This window comes from Lactuca serriola, chromosome 5, assembly GCF_051521515.1.
Source record: "Lactuca serriola cultivar US96UC23 chromosome 5, Lser_US96UC23_V15, whole genome shotgun sequence".
In the NCBI taxonomy this organism is placed as follows: domain Eukaryota; kingdom Viridiplantae; phylum Streptophyta; class Magnoliopsida; order Asterales; family Asteraceae; genus Lactuca; species Lactuca serriola.
Genome location: NC_136412.1, coordinates 223883354 through 223900962, shown reverse-complemented (window position 1 = coordinate 223900962; position 17609 = coordinate 223883354). Strand labels below are relative to the sequence as shown.

At 34.6% G+C, this 17609-nt stretch overlaps 1 protein-coding gene across 1 annotated transcript; it reads right to left on the bottom strand.

Moving 5' to 3' along the window:
- Positions 1–9054: 9054 nt before the first annotated feature.
- On the bottom strand, positions 9055–11888 carry LOC145051465 (putative glycosyltransferase At5g20260). The gene is made up of 4 exons (XM_078999435.1): positions 11579–11888; positions 11324–11469; positions 9937–10294; positions 9055–9795 (listed from the first exon to the last, which is right to left on the bottom strand). Exons 1-4 carry the CDS (start codon positions 11744–11746, stop codon positions 9127–9129), a joined length of 1341 nt encoding a protein of 446 aa, XP_078855561.1. The 5' UTR covers positions 11747–11888; the 3' UTR covers positions 9055–9126.
- Positions 11889–17609: the final 5721 nt, after the last annotated feature.

The window sequence follows — 17609 nt, the reverse complement described above, 5'->3', positions numbered from 1 at the left end:
CGAGCACTAACCTATATGTGATAAAATCTAACAACATATGGATGTAATTGTCGATCATCTTAGTTATAACTTGATCTTTTTTTGGTGATTAAACTTTTAACATTGTAATTTTCTTCCAATGTACTTATTCATTTACTATTTTTGGAATCACAAACCCATAATAGTAAGTATGTTTCTATACATTATATTCTTAACCAATTATATATGTTTTAGGTACCATGGAGATGCAAAAAGACATGTGGCTCATGTATAAAAGGAGGCGAATATGTGAGAAGATATTCATACCTATCCCAAACCGTGGGAAAAGCAACAAGAAGACATGTAACAACGCAAGTGCTTCAGCAACAAATGAATGAACATCGATGAAGGTTCTGAAATAGTAACCGATCCAACTCATCCTAGTTTTATATGTTTGTTGTATTGGTGTTGAAAGTGTATATCTTGCAAACTTATCATTTTGTATCATTATTATTGTTGGGTTATTTTTGTAAGTTATTTATATTTGAGGGGTTGGTTGTGTCGATCCAAACCCGATCCATGGGTGATCCATGTGTCAATAGAGTGCCCCGGGTATTTATTTTTGTTTCATGGTTCACTTCCTAATTGAACTCATTTTTTTCACAAGATATTTCCTTTCGCCTCTCATCTCTCCTCACTTTAATATTAGGGTTTCATTGTTTATGGATTCTATTGTACATATACTTAGTTCTTGTAAATCAAAGTATTGAGTGTGATTTGCAGTGAGGGTTTCAATTGTATTTGTTTGATGTAAAGCATCTATTTCATAGTGAATGGAATGATGACATTAGGAATGTGTTAAGTTCATATTTTGTTACATGGTATTAGAGCCATCATGGCTCTCTTTGTGTTCGACGATGATCTGTTAAGTATTTCTAGCAAGTTTGTGTTCATCTTTCTCTATTCCACTTTTATTCTATCATTTAATCTTGTAGATTTGACACCGATCGTGTCTGATTTATTTTTCCCATCCGTTTCTTTTAGATTTGATTTTCTCGTTATGAAACCAGTTACTGCAAGTTGTGTTGTATTTTTTGTAGTTCTGGTAGAGATCTTGTTGGTCCTTAAGGATATGTGGTTTGTTATCATCTTCATGGTGAAGCAGTTTGATATTACTATATATTCACTCAATCCCAACAACTAGGGTTTGATTGAATATGTTAGGGAACGGACGGTGAGTCTGAAGTAACTCTAACATGGAACGAACCCGATGGGAGGTGAGCGATCATCTCCAATCTTCAAACGTGGCTTTGGATCTCTGTGATGGTTTCTTGTTCCCTTTATACTCTTTTATCATTTATATATATGGGAGATCCTGGTGTCTTGAGTACACCAGTTACTTTCTGTTTAGTTCTTGGATTTCCTTGCTCTACTTTCTCCACTTGATATCTGTGTATAGTTTTATGTTGCTTACTTGCTTCATGATTTGTTTTCTTGACTTAGTATTGGTTGTCCTAGGCCCCAATAATCATGGTGACCATCTGGACGTTCAATCAACACATTTGTTTGTTTTCTATTGTGCTTATTTTTTTTAAAGATCTTGTTGTTTTTCTTGTTTCTTTGTTTGTACTTATGGTTGGTCCTAATAATCCACTTGGTGGAAGTGGAAAGTATTATTCGATTAACTTCGATGATCTTGTCTACATTTATCCCTCAAATAATGCTACCACTACTATTGTGACAATTAAACTCACTGGTAATGGAAATTTTCATTTGAGGGTGAGTTCCATGACTAGGGCTCTTAAAGACAGAAACAAACTAGGGTTTGCTGATGGTACTTTTAAGAAAGAATATGTTGAGTCTAGTGAGGTTTCTAAACGGGAAAGAGCTAACGTTGTTGTTTGTTCTTGGATTTTTTTTTCTTCCGTTTCTAACTCTATATATGCTAGCTATGCCTACTCTAAAATTGCACAAGATATTTAGGAAGGTCTCTTTGAAACCTATATAAGCAGATGGTTCTGTTGTGTTTAATATACATCAGCAAATTAATTCCTTAAAGCAAAATGGTATTTATGTTTTTGATTTCTTTAATAAAATTGATGCTTTATGGAAATAATTTGATGGGTTAACTAGTCTTATTGAGTGTACTTGTGACGCTGCTACTAAACTTAATGATCACTCCAAATTGATGAAACTTATGCAATTTCTGAGTGGTCTTGATGAGTCTTATAACCAAGTTAAAAGTCACATTCTTCTCATGGATCATCATCCTAGTTGTTAAAAATGTTTTTTCTATAATATCTCATGAAGAGTCTCTTCAAAGAAATGGTTTGTTTTCAAGTACTCAATCTTCCCCAAAAAGTCAACCTAGTACTTTTAATATTATGTTCAATAATAGGTTTTCTTCTAGTAATTCTGGCAATAAAAACAAAGGTTAAATTGTTCAATCTAAAAACTGTAGTCTTAAGGGTCATTACATTCAGAAGTGTTATAAACTAATTGGTTACCCTAAAGATTTTAAACCAAAGGATGAAATGGGTCAAAATAATCAGAATAAAAATTACTCTGTTAATTCTACCAACTTGTCTTATGGATCTTCTGAAACTGGAGAATTTGAGTTTCATCAACTTAATAAGGATCAATACATCAAGTTTCTTCAACTCAGTAATGATAAGCAGTGCAATCAGGAAGCATCTGCCAGTGCTAATATGGTAGGTACTTGCTTATTTAATGCTTGTAGTTCTTCTTTTAATTGTCAAAAATGGGTTGTAGATTCAGGATCTAATAAACATATGATAGCTTTTGAATCTATACTCCATGATACTGTGGATGTATCCAAACTTAATCTTTGTGTTAGTCATCCTAATGGAACTTCAGCTAAAATTAATAAATTTGGAAACTTAAATCTTTCTAATTCCCTAACCCTCTTTGATGTTTTTTTCATTCCTGAATTTAATGTTAATTTGTTATCTGTTCATAAAGTGTGTAAGGATAGTAAGTGTGAAGTTGTCTTTAATGAACATAGTTGTAAAATTCAAGTTTTACAATCCAAGGAGATAGTGGGGAATGGTAGGGAATCTGGAGGTCTCTATTGTATAGATAGTGTACCTTCAGGTAATTCTTTTGGTTGTTCTAACTCTATTGTGTGTTATATTTCTAACTTTACTTGGCATAGTAGGGTTGGACATCCTTCTGATCAAGCCTTAAATTCTTTAAAAGCTAAACTTAATTTTCCTAATGAGACTTTACCACCTTGTGATATATGTCATAAGGATAAGAAAACAAGGGAATCTTTTCCTTCTAGTCAACATAAAACTTCTAAATTAGGTGAACTTATTCATCTAGACGTGTGGGTTCCTTATAGGGTAACCACTTCAGAAGGCTTAGGTTTTTTCTGACTATAGTTGATGATTTCACTAGGGCCACTTAGCTATATTTGTTAAAGTCTAAAAGTGAAGTTTTTAAATGTGTTTGTGCTTGGTTTAATATTTTTTCAATCAGTTTGAAGATAAGGTAAAAAAAGGTGAGGTATGATAATGGTACCAAATTTTTAAATCATAACATGAAGTCTTTTTTTGAAGATAAATGTATCATTCATCAGATCTCATGTGTCCACGCACCTCAACAAAATGGGGTTGTGAAAAAAATCATAGACATATTTTAAATGTTGCCAGATCCCTAATGTTTCAATATGGGTTGTCTCTGAGTTTCCAGGGTGAAGTTGTTCTGACTTTTGTTTTCCTAATCAATAGAACTCCTACTTATGTTTTAAATGGAGCTTCACCTTATGAACTTGTATATAAGTCCTCTCCTAGTTTTTATAAACCTATAGTTTTTGGATGACTTTGTTTTGCAACAAAATTAAATACTTTTGATAATTTTTATGTAAGAGCTGAAAAGTGTTATTTTCTTGGTTATTCTTCTAAACAAAATGGTTACAAAGTTTTAAGTCTTGATTCAAATTTTGTTTTTGTTTCTAGGGATGTAAATTTTTACAAATCTGTGTTTCCTTTCAAGCTTAAATCATTTGTCAATGATAAGTTTCATGATCCTATTGACCCTAGTGACCATTTTTCCTATGATGATCCTTTTTTGTCTAGGTCTCTTTAAGAAAATTCTAGTATAGTTGATTTAGGAGCAACCCCTCAATCTAAAGGTGTTGGAGCAGTTCACAACCTAGATGAGACCCCCACTAGTAGGGTTAGCAACCAGATTAACGAGGCACATATGCCTCAGGTTAGTGTGGATGCTCCTAGCTTATCTACTTTGACTGAGGAAAAAGGTCTAGAACCTAGTAATACTTCTGATGGTCACTCTTAAGGTGTCACACATTCTGGTAGAAATATTTTTTTGCTAGTTAGATTTAATATTATGTCGTAGAAGGTAAACACAAGTATGGAATTGAGAGATCTATGAATTACTCTGTTTTAACTAATGAAAACAAGTGTTTTGTATCTAATCTGAATAAAACTTTTGAACCTAATACTTATCTTGAGGCTTTTTTAGACCCTAATTGGGTGAAAGCCATGAATGATGAAATGGAGGCCTTGTATAGATACAATACAAGGGATATTGTTGACCTTCCTAAAAATAGAAAACACATCGGATGTCGTTGGATATATGAAATTAAATATATCTCCAATGGAGAGATCAATAGATATAAGGACATACTTGTTACAAAAGGTTATAATCAGAGAGAAGGGATAAATTATGATGAGACTTTCTTTCTTGTGGCAAAAATTGTTATGGTTAAACTTGTGATTTGTAATGTTGTTAATCATTCATGGTCTCTTTTTCAACTTGATGTTAGTAATGCTTTTTGATATGGTGATTTGATTGAATATGTTTATATGACTTTACCTGAAGGATACCATTCTAAAAATGATTCTAGGGTTTGTAAGTTGGTTAAGTCATTATATGGCCTTAAATAGGCATCTGGAAAATGGAATGAAAATTTATATTCCTCTCTTTCTTGTTTTGGTTTTACTGAAAGTGTTAATGATTATTCTTTGTTTGTGAGGTCTAAAAATAATTCTATTGTTATTTTGCTGGTATATGTGGATGATATTATCCTAACAAGAAATTGTAGTGATGAAATTGAAAATGTAAAAGGTTTGTCTTTGTTTCGTATAAAGGATTTAGGAGTGTTCAAATATTTTTTGGGAATTGAAGTTTTAGCTATTAATAATGGTGAGTGCTTAATGCAGAGGAAGTATTGTTTGGAAATTTTGCATGAATTTGGTATGTTGGGATGTAAGCCTGTTAACACACCTCTTGAAGTTAATTTTGTGTTTAGTCGTGATTGTGATGATAATTTTGATAACATTGTTAATATTACTAAATTTCAAAATCTTATAAGGAAGTTAAATCTATCTTACTATGACAAGACCTAATATTTGTAATGTTGTCCAAATTTTAAGTCAACATATGCATAAACCATGTCGTCTAACCTTAATGTTGCATTTAGGTTGTTAAGATAGTTAGCAAGTTGTCATGGAAAAGGTGTCTTGTTTTCTAAAACAAATTCTTTGGATCTTATTGGTTTTGTGATGCTGATTGGGCAAAGTGTCTTTCAACTAAAAGATCGGTTACTGGATATTTGGTTTATCTAGATAGATCTTTAGTTTTTTTGGAAAAGTAAGGAAAAAGCATATTATCCAGGTCATCTATTGAGTCTGAATACCATGCTTTGGGTTCTGCAACTTGTGAGATGTAACCTCCCAAAAATACGGTCCAAAATTTTCATTTTAAATCATTAAGTAAAAACCATATTTATCAAATATTTTCATCAAACATAGTCAATATCTCCAAACATTATAATCAGAGTATCAAATTATCAGAGTAAAACATCCCAGACTAAAACTAATGGTGTGTGCCATGCAGTCATCCCGAGTTATTCCCTCCGCTACCGGAAGTACCTAAAACCAAAATTAAAAATTGTAAGCACGAAGCTTAGTGAGTTACCCAATCTACCACATACTATACACACACACATATATATTATGGGCCCCCTCCCGCTGCATCGGGACTTTCCCGACATCACCCCCCCCCCCCCGCATCAGGCCCCGCCTGGCATCGAGCCCCGCTCGGTATACATATTTGTTTCTTTTAGGCCTCGTCTGTCTCTGTGCCTTGCCCACCATACACATACAACAAAACATATAATCATGCTAATACATAACAGACAATCACTACATTATAACTGCTAGTCTCAAGGCCCCGCCCCTACTCTACTACTAATGAGATATGGAACCCCATCCATACTCAGCTAGAGATGAGATACGAGCCTTCGCCCACACTCACCTCCCTACCAGGCACATACAAGTATCACAAAGACAACAAGTATAACTAGACATGCATTCCTTCCTCGGGTACCACCCGACATCGAACCGTAGTTCGGAAACATACATATAAACCTTCCTCGGGCCTCGCCCGACATCGGGCCAAAATCCAAAACATATAAACTACATCGGACTAACCCCGACATCGGATCTAAATCTGATATACATTAACATACATAAACGGGCTGGCATTGGTGCCTTCGACCCGTTCCTACTGGAGAAAACTCACCTTGCACTGCTAAAGTCCTACTGATACTCCTCTGGCTGCTAACTGACAATTCTCCGAACTACTGATCATTCGGCTCCCCGAGCTATCAGTAACAAAATGACACTTAGCCCCAAAATGTCCTCAAAGTCAAACTAGGTCAACCTTGGTCAAAGTCAAAGTCAACGGTCAAAGTCAACGCTCCGAGTTGACTTAACTCGCCGAGTTGCTCCATCAACTCGTTGAGTTCCATAAATCAGAATCCTGAAATCGCGATCCAACTCATCGAGTCAACCCCTGACTCGCCGAGTTCCCTGGCTACTCATGGTCATGATTTATCGAATCAACTCATCGAGTCATTCTTCAGACTCGTCGAGTTCTACCATAACAGGCTCGTGACAACTCACTTCGACTCTTCGAGTCCCTCCCTGGATTCGCCGAGTTCCTCATTTAGTTTGGGCCATCTTAACAGATTATGCCCTCTACACTTCATATCTACACTCCAAACTCCTTATACACTCTAGAAACACTACTAGAGGGGTAAAGTTTCCAACTTTACCCATTAATACCTTTCCTACAAGGGTTAAGCTCAAACTCTAAACCCTTAAGACATAAATTCTTGTCCAAAAGCCATAACATTCCATACTAAAGCATACTAATATATATCGAGGCCTTAGACATCGTTTGCTCACTTAAAGTCTCTGCCTTTTCTTCCATGCATGCCCTCTTGAGGCTTAAAAGACCATAACAACTCCTTAAACTTGCATGGGGGTTCCTATGGCATAAAGTTTGCACCTTTATGCCTTAACCACCCTTAGTGATTCCAGATCTAAAAGGATTTTTGCTTGGGACGTCCATGTCTCACGGATCAAACTTCATGGACCAAAACCCTCATAAAAGGGACATAAGGAGATCTAAGGAACCAAAAGTCAAGGTAGAAACTTGATTACCAAAAAATAAGGATAATGAGAGGTTACTTCTGGATCTACAATCCTTTTCTTGAATCCCAAAGCTTCTCCTTCTTCTTCAAGCTCCAAACACACACTAAACTCTCAAAAACAAGCTCGCAAGCTCAAGGTTGCACTAGGGTTTTAAGGTCTAGGGTTTGGGGAAATGTAGACTGTAAATGAGGACAAGGGGTAGAGAATAAGATGTTTAAATAAGGTACCAAGACCCAGATTTAGGGTTTCCCAAACCCAGACCAACTCGCTAAGTTGGTCCTTCAACTCGTCGAGTAGGTTACTTAACCCGCGGCTCAAAATCCGCTCCTACTCGTCGAGTCATCCCCCAGACTTGACGAGTTGCCTTCCTGTCTTGAGGTTTTCCTTTCCTTTCTTGGTCTTCTGGATTCTGGGTGTTACATGAGATTTTGTGGATACTAAATTTTTTGAATGATATTGGTCATAAAGGTTTGGCTCCTGTTAATTTGTTTTGTGACAATAAATCTGCATCAAGTTAGCTTTAAATCTTGTTTTTCATGAAAAAACAAAGCATTTCGAAATTGATGTTCATCTTATAAGAGACAAAAATTGAAAATAGAATTTTAAAAGTTGTTAAAATTGAGTCTTTTTATCAGAATGCGGATATTTTGAAAAAATCCTTAACTTTGTTGCATCATAACTTTTTTTCAAGTCGTCTTGGTCTTATAAATATGTTTTCTAAAAATTGATCTTTTGTCTTAATGATAGGTTTGAGAAGGGGTGTTGAAAGTGTATATCTTGCAAACTTATAATTCTGTATCATTATTATTGTTGGGTTGTTTTTGTAAGTTATTGGTATTTGTGGGGTTTGGTTGTGTAATTCTTCTACAGGTATTAGACGTCGCGGGTTTGTCGATCCAAACCCAATCCATGGGTCAGCAGAGTGCCATGGGTATTTGTTGTTGTTTCGTGGTTCATTTCCTAGTTGAACTCATTTTTTTACAAGATATTTCCTCTCGTCACTCATCTCTCATCTCATTCCAATATTAGGGTTTCATTGTTTAGGGTTTCTATTGTACAGATACTTAGTTTCTTGTAAATCAAAAGTGTTGAGTGTGATTTGTAGTGGGGATTTCAGTTGTATTAATTTGTTTGATGTAAACCATCTGTTTCATAGTGAATGAAATGATGATTTTGGGAATGTATTGAGTTCGCATTTTGTTACAATTAGACACTTTTTTTAAGACTTATGTTTGTGGAATGTGTTAAATTTTTTTTTGGGGTATTTGTGGTTGAAGTTGTTAAACTTTATTTGTTGTTATTTCCATTGGATAATTTTGTATTATATACAAAAAAAATTGGATTTTAAATAATTTTCCACAATTTTTAACTACTTATAGTTTACCATAAAATGGTAATAGAATCCATTGGTAAACATGTTACTAAAACATAGGTTGGAAATCTGTTACGAAACTTTTCGATAAGTTGTCATTAAACCTGTCAGAAATGGATCGGAGAAAACTACTCACACATTTTTGCTAATGGACTTTTTCTATCATAAATATGTCAAAAATGACATGTGTGGTTGTGGGAAATAGCCCTTTTTGCAGTACAAACTTAATTTATGATGTTAACATCAAAAGTAAATACTTCCATTGCGAACTACATTTAAAACATTACAATTATGATAAGCTGGTTTTCATCAAAATTTTAGTAACCGAATGTTAATTCTTCTTAGCCAAACAGAATGAAGAATCATGTGAAAAACATCAAAATTTTCGGCTGGAATATGAACCGTGAAGTGTTTTTGTACTTCCAATACCCTTTTTTGCATTTCCAAATACTTTGAAAAAGGTATATCCTCCAAAATTCTTTTGAGACCTGGAATCTTCATTACGGGTACTTGCACAGAAAACTGACTCCAATCCAACACATCACTATATGGTAAAACATATTGATTCTTTATTATGACAGGGATGCATCCCACGTAGATTGCTTCAGTTATCCTAGCACTTGCAACTTCATAACCGCTTGGGCATAAGCAATACTTACTTCCACTTAGCAACTCAGTGTAGTTTTGGTTTTCTTTAAGGTAAGTGTAAACCTGTATATCCTTGTCTTCATTGCTTCCCCAATGTTGGAACAACTTATTTCGTACAACACCATGGTTTCCACCAGCAAAAAATGCCAAGATCGACCGATTATGAGGTGATTGGCCACCACTCACATTTGGAATACTATTGTATGGCCCGTTAATCTCTGTCATGGACACATCTCGCATGGGAATGAAACCTTCGGAAGTGTTGGCGTTGCAAAGCACTCTTATGAGATTTCCAAAGAGTTTAGGGTTGTTGCGCGAAACAATTGGCCCCTGTTATAAGAAAAAAAAAGTCTATATGATTCAGTTAGTTCACATAGATCGACTACAAGATACATATATGTACTTAGCTAGCTATCGGTTGTGAGACCTAGTTAGTTAGTAGTCTATCTAACTTAATAGAAATGTACATACCCAATCATGACAAGAAACAAAGAAATGATCAGCTCCATTGCTACGGTTCCAATACGGGTACCTTTGTGAAATGATGTCAATATAGTCTTCGAATATGGTTTGCATCCGTTCTAGAAAACCATAGGCTTCTGCAGGTGTGAAGAGGTAGTGAACAATCTTGGCTACACTTATGGGGATAAAAAAAGCATGAGCTTCATCAGGGTGCTTAGCCGCGAGAGGGTTTCCGTTTCTCTCCATCTCCTCGATGAAATGACCCTCGGCACTGTATATACTTTTCATCGGACCATTATGCATCAAGGGAATATCACCTTCCTTATATGTCCATATCTTGAATGTCTTCATCATCTCAGTATGACTCCTGTTTGATTGATCCAAATTAGAAATTTAGAAATTAAGGGGCTAAAAGTCAAATAACTTATGTTTTTATGTTTGCTTCTGTAAATGATTAAAAAGGAAACTATATATCTTAGCGTTTATAGATATGAGCTCAAAAAAATACAATTTTGTCTGCCTTCTTTTTTAGCATCCCTAATGAAATTTTGTTTTAAAGAAGGTTTTAATAGAATTCATATAGTTGTGAATTAATAAATATTTGATCATAATCATCTGTTTTTATGCCTCCAATCTTTTAATAAATATTAATTTCTATTAACAAAAGGCACGACGAGTTATTAACTTGAGAAAGCTAGGTTAGTTCAAATTCAAGTTTTCTGAAACACATTTTCTGTTCACGTTTTACCATGGTATCATGACCAAATAGAATAATATAATAGAGCTAGGGCATAATCTTCTATTTAACTACTTCATAATTGCCATGAGTCGCTTATTGTTACATGATGTTTTTCATATACATTTATGTAGTTAGAGAAATTAAATATTTTCATAATTATTTTTCTATTTTTTAACGTATTGAAATAATGAAATCATAAATGTTTGACAAAACTAGCTGGTAGTTGATAGTTAAAAGTTGTATTTTTATTTTTTATTTTTTTTGCAGAAGTATTCGTCAAAAATAGTTTTTAGATTTTAAAGATGTAAAATTATATAAAAACCAAAAACATATAAAAAAACTCTAAAAGCTATTTGAAATAGCTTATGGATAACAAAGCTTAAAATTCATATGAACAAAGCTTTTTATTTTTCTTGAGGTTTTTTTTTTCCTAAAACTAAAAGTTATTAAAAACTCTAAAAAGTTGCATTAACACAACTATAATGCTTAAGAAAGATGGAAGAAAAATTAAACATGGTTTACCACATAAAAGTTGTGTAAATACATGAAAAGGGTCTAAGAAAAATACTATTCAAACATATGGGAGAAAATAAATATTGTTTTGAAGAATAAAAGGGCTAAACGATTGATGAAAATTAACTGGTCCAAATACTTAACTGAACAAAGGCGAATGAATTCTTGTACATGGTTCCTATTGGAATGAAACTCCCATTTTTCTGATTCGATGCAAATCTTTTCTCAACAATAGCTTTGTGAATTTTGCCTCTTGATTTAGCTAACTGTTCTTCAATTGCCAGTTTTTTCTAACAAAAAGCATACATCATAAAAATAGTTTAGCAAGAACAAAAGAGTAAACGCTTTAGTATCAAAAAGAGTAGAAGAATAAAACTAAAAGGAAGACAAACAAAATACTTTGATATTCGGTTTAGCTTCATGTTGCAAAAACTTAGTGGTTGATGTTGATAGCAAATTGGAGACTATGAGAAGATTATGAGTCTTATTCCATGGAAATAAATAAATAGCAAGAAAAAGTAGAGAAAATAAGCTTAATGTGATGTAGAATTTTGTAGAAGCTGCCATATTTCCTTTCCCTTCTACATCCGCTTTTTCTTTATATAATTAGTCTCTCTCTCTCTCTCTCTCTCTCTCTCTCTCTCTCTCTCTCTCTCTCTCTCTCTCTCTCTCTCTCTCTCTCTCTCTCTCTCTCTCTCTCTCTCTCTCTCTCTCTCTCTCTCTCTCTCTCTCTCTCTCTCTCTCTCTCCCCTCTTGTATTGGCACGACAGAGAAGAGGTAGTATTTATATGTAAATATAAATTTAAGTATATTTATATATAACCCAAAATAACAATGTACTTTTATTTTTATTTTTAAAGCAAAAGTGTAACGTTTTTTTTACTTCAAAACAAGAACTTGTATTTATTTTTAAGTCTAAACAAAATTGTAATTTTATTTTTAAACCGTAACATAAATGTACTTTATTTTTACATAAAACACCAATGTACTTCTATTTTTAAAACAAAATTAAAACAATAACGTATTTATATTTGTTGCTAATCATCCCATGAACTCTCTGAACCTTAATATTATCAAAGCAAAATTATTTTTTTTCATATGAGCGCCACTAGTTGTTATATATGTTTGAACGGATGCTCGCCTTTTAGGACCCGCTAGAGGCTCCCCTTTTACTTTGAAACATGTTATCCTAAAGAATGTTAAAAAAATGCTATAATTTTCGATGAATATATGAAATTGAATCAAAACTGCTACATCCATATTTGTGTAAGCTGTTGTAAAAATCATTTAAATGATAACATCCTCCTTAATAAATGAAGGTTTTTTTGCCATATGCCATCTTCTTCTTCATTTGGACACATGTCATTTTCTAACATTTTTAAATTTTCTATTTTTCACTTGTCATTTTATTATATTTTTTCATTTTATTAAATTAAAATTTCACATTTAATATGTAAGGTAAATATATATATGTAAGGTATTTATTAGAAAGGGTTTATATATGTAATGTATTAAATACATTAAAGCCTCATTAATTTTAATAATTTAAAAAATTTCTCATTTTTCTTATAAATTTAAAAATTTCAAATTGTTAAAATTTTATATTTTTTTTTTTTTTTAAAGAAACTCATGTAATACATGGATCTCACACCTAGTATATAGTAATCCACGAAGTTGAGTAATGTACACAAATTCTAATCGAGTTCATACATATGTTGTCGTTTAATTCATTAATTTATGGACTTTGTGTACTAAACAAGCAAGGAGTTGACACCATAGTTAATAAGAGAAAATATAAATTAAAAAAACAATAATAATATTGAATGACTCCGATGTTGACTTCAGTGTGATCTGATGGGCACAGAAGGTACGTTACGTTGTGGGAGTGTCAAATTAACTTTTTTTAATCTTTTGGAATTCTTGAAATTAAATTATTAATTGTTTATTTCATTATTTTATATTACCGAAAGATTGGATCATGGTCTGATTATTCCTATAAAATTTCCAAAGCACAAATATTCATGTACAAAGAATGCATGGTTTTTAGACCATGCGGTATGCACAATTTTTTGCTCGCGTTATGACTGAGGTGGCGGCCATAACGTCGTCTTAACGTAATAAGCACAACCTCTTTTCTCGTTAAGGGGTGTTATGGTATATCTAATTGTAACGAAGACGGGATAAAACACTTACTTTGATTGGCTATTCCTTCATCCACCAATCAAATTTTTTCTTTCTTCTTATCTCTCCTCTTAACACCATGTTATAACATGGAAATACCACCCCCACTTCAAGTTATACATGGGTAAATTACACTAATCGTCCCTCGTGCATATGCGAGAAAGCGTGTTTAGTCCAAATTTTCAAAAATTAACTCGGACCGTCCCTCGTTTCGTTAAAAGTTGCACACTTCATCCCTCCATGCATAAAAAGACCATTTTGCCCTTATTTATTTCTTTTTTGATTTATTTATTAATTATTAACTATTAATCTATTAAATGAAATTGTTTAATTAAATATATGGTTCTTTCATTATTTCCATTAACCAACACAACCATCACTATCGTCGAGTACAAGCACCATCACCAAGGTTCGATTTTTTATGTTTGCCGGAAGAAGCCACCAACTCCAATACTCCGGTGACTGGAAGTCAGCTCCGGTGACACTTTTAAGACTCTAACAACCCTCTATCTCCACTCATTTTCTCTCGGACCCCTTTCTCTCTCAGATATCCAACTTTTCAGGTGAATCTAGACTGAAAAGAAAGAACAGATCGACGAACCCGAAATTGAAAAGGAAGAACTTTTTCGGCGTAGCCCTAAATCATCGTCGCCATATGAAGTGTCAAAAACAAACCCTGGATAGTTGTTGTATCCCTTCACCTTTTCTGATGTACACCTGGAAGAGTCATAGTCACCACCATCACAGAAATATATAACCACTACCTCATATCTATATGCTTTCGAATAGAGGTGGCAATAGTTAGGGTTTCAGACAACATTAGTGTTTCATGGCAATGACAGCTCACAACACAACTGATTTCCGTGCCAATCTATGGTGAAGGCGGCTCTGTGAAGTCAACCTTCTTCGGCGAGGTGATGGCCTCAAACATCGTTGGAAGTGAGGGAGTTGGTTGGACACGATGATAAATGTAGACATAAGGTTCACCAGAGGATAGCGGCAGTGGTGATGGTTGTGACTTGCTAGTGACTTGCCAACGAGCTGTGTCTTATTTTTCCTTTCATTGAGTATGCCAGTGTTTCCGATTAGTAAAAATGTGAGGGTGGGGAAAGCGATGGGGAGATGGTATAGTGGGCCCTATTTTTTAAAATTGAAAATAATAATAAAAATATCAAATTAATTGAAAAATAAAAAGACTATGGTATTATTGTCAATTTACTTTTGGCGTGGACTAAGTTTGCAACAAAAATCGTTTTTCTTGGATGAAGCATGCAAGGTTAAACCAAACGAAGGACGATCGAGTTAATTTTAAAAATAGGAACTAAACATTCTTTTTATCACTTGTATGAGAAACGATTCATGTAATTTACCCTTATAACATGTTGAAATGTGAAGCGGAAATAGTTGGCTTCGTAAGATTGTAGAGATGATATATCAAAGACAAAATTATGTGTTTGGTTTGATGCGGTTATTACATTTAAGAGTAAATTGCCCTTTAGGTCCTGACTCCTTGGTGTTTGATATGCAGCATACATTTTGTCCGACCTTTTGAAAAAGTAACAAAACATAGTCTTTGGTTTAAAAAGAAAATACATTTTTTTACATCCATAGTACATATAGAATGTATATGACCATTTTCACCTTTTTAATTTCTTTTTCTTTTTTATTAATATATATTAATTAACAATATAAAATAAAAACGACTCATATTTATATCACCCCACGCCTACCCATACCATATACCAACCCAACCCCACCCTTCTCCTTCTTTCACTACTAGAAAATGAGATGTATTTGTCGCTAATCAACAACGAATTTGTTAGGGATCCGGCGACGGAAATTATGATGCTCCTTAAACCCTAAATATGACTTGGTAGATATCAATAGATGTGTCGCTGATTTTTAGTTCCCTCTCATATTTTCGCTAATTTTAAATTGAGAAATTGTCAGAAAAGTCCTAATATTTTCGGAAAAGTTTCACTTTAGTCCCAATTTTTTTTAACAGAAAAGTCTTAATTATTTGATTTTACATGATAATATGTCATTTCCTGTTAAAAGAAAAAAAATTGTTAATTTGAATCAAAATAAAATAACTGGGACTTTTGTTCAAAAAATTTTGAAAATAAAGTGAAACTTTGTCAAAAATATTGAGACGTTTTATTTTTAAGTTTCCTCTCAATATTTTGGTTCCCCACGCCCTCCCTCCTAAATTCTCCACTAAAAACATCTTACCCTAATTTCAATCATCCATTCTCTTTCCCTAATTTCAACCCGACACCCCTACCCCCAACGTTGCCGATTCAGGCCACCCCTACCCCAACATTTCTAATTTTCGCCGCCACCATACTTACTACAAGTAAATGATGTTGTGGATGTGACTTTGTGCAGGCGACGCATGTCGTCTATACATACATATTTCTGGCAATGAATTATGTATTTTATCTAAACCCTAGAACGGAGAAATGAGTTTCAAAAATTCCCGCACAGAAGAACCAAGAAGCCACAATACCTCCGAATTTTCCCGTCTTATTCATTGGGTATAAATAGTAATTCGATTGCAACCATTAAATGATTGCTTTTTCTCCGAATTTCACGTCTAAACCAGAAGTAAGAAGAGTGTTTTTCTCTACTCTGTTTTCGTCTTTTTGATTTCTCAGTTCTCACTTAGTCTTTAGGTATAAATGATAAATTGATTGAATGATTGTTGAAGCAGATGTCCTGAACTAATAAATTCGAGTTCGAAATTCCAACATTTTGAATTTTGAGACTTGAGGTAAATTTTTATTATTTATTTAATATTTTGGAATTTTGATGTATGAGGTGTAACACCCGATTCCTTGTATGGCTTTTATTCAAGTATTTTGTGTTTTTCTCTAAGACTCGACCAGTTGGAGGCCCAACTCATCGAGTAGAGTCGTGACCTGCAGACAGTTTAAGTGACCTACTTGACGAGTCGGAAGACTGACTCGACGAGTAGGTGTTGGTTGAGTAAAACCCTAAATCTGAGGGTTTTCACCATATTTAAACACCTTATCTCAGCCTCCATCGTCCTTATCACACCCAAAAAGTTGTGTATCGAAACCCTAGTCGTTTTTGTGTCTTCTAAGGCCATTTTAGTGCATTTGGTGGTTTGTGAAGCTTGAAGAAGAAGAAGAAAAAGAAGAAAGAAGCTTGAGAGTTCGAGTTAGGGCTTAGAGATTCAGAGATCTAGTTCCATTTTCAGCACAATCAAGGTAAGATGCCCCTATATTGGTCTTCTATGTGTGTTATTCGTCTTTAGACTTGGGTTTTGGGCACATTTAGGGCTTTCCAAGCCATATTCGGATTTGTGGAGTGTCATATGAGGTTTTGACTTCAGATCTGAGTCATTGGAAGGGTCTCATGGCATAAAGGTGCCAACTTTATGGCTATGAGAGCCCCATGCATCTTGTAGAGCACTTTTTATGGCTTTTTGAGCCAAAACCCCATACATGTGCACCAAGTTTGGAGCTTTACGTATGAAATGGACATTAGGGGGTCATATCTATGGTTTTATGGTATTAAGGCCCATTAAAATCGATTGTATATTGTTGGTCATGGATGGAATCGACGAGTTGTTCTTAGGACTCGTCGAGTCACGGTGTTATGACCACCAAATCCTTTTTGTAGACGTACCAGTTGTTAGGGAGGAAAGTCCCTTAGATGTTTAGACACAAAAGGGACCTGGGAATCATGGGACTCGACAAGTGTATAAACAGACTAGGCGAGTCCAAGGCAATCTCCCAATCTTTGAAGATGGACTCGGTGAGTTGTTCATAAAACTCGGCGAGTCGTAGACCGGACACATTCTTATAAGGGAGATGAGCTCTCCGAGTTCAAGGAGGAACTCACCGAGTTGGATGAAGATGGTCCCGATGGGTTGAATGAAGGAGAACCTGTCGAGTTCTTGCTAGACTCGACGAGTGGAGTCGGGGTTGGATCGGATTAGTAGAGTATCGACTCAGCGAGTTGGTGGACCAACTCGGCGAGTCAGGTCAGCTGGGTGCTGACTTAGACTGGTTATGATATTGACCCTGGTTAGGGTCATATGTTTGGTTTGATGACTTGAGGATTGTCGTGTAGGGATTGAGGAGTCGAGGAGAGCCGTCCTTCACGCCGAGGACAGTTCAGACGCTACACGACATCGATGTGAGTTACCTTCCAGTAGGAGTGGGTCTAAGGCACCAAGGCCGACCCACTAGTAATTGTTAGTTGGGATGATTATCTTTGT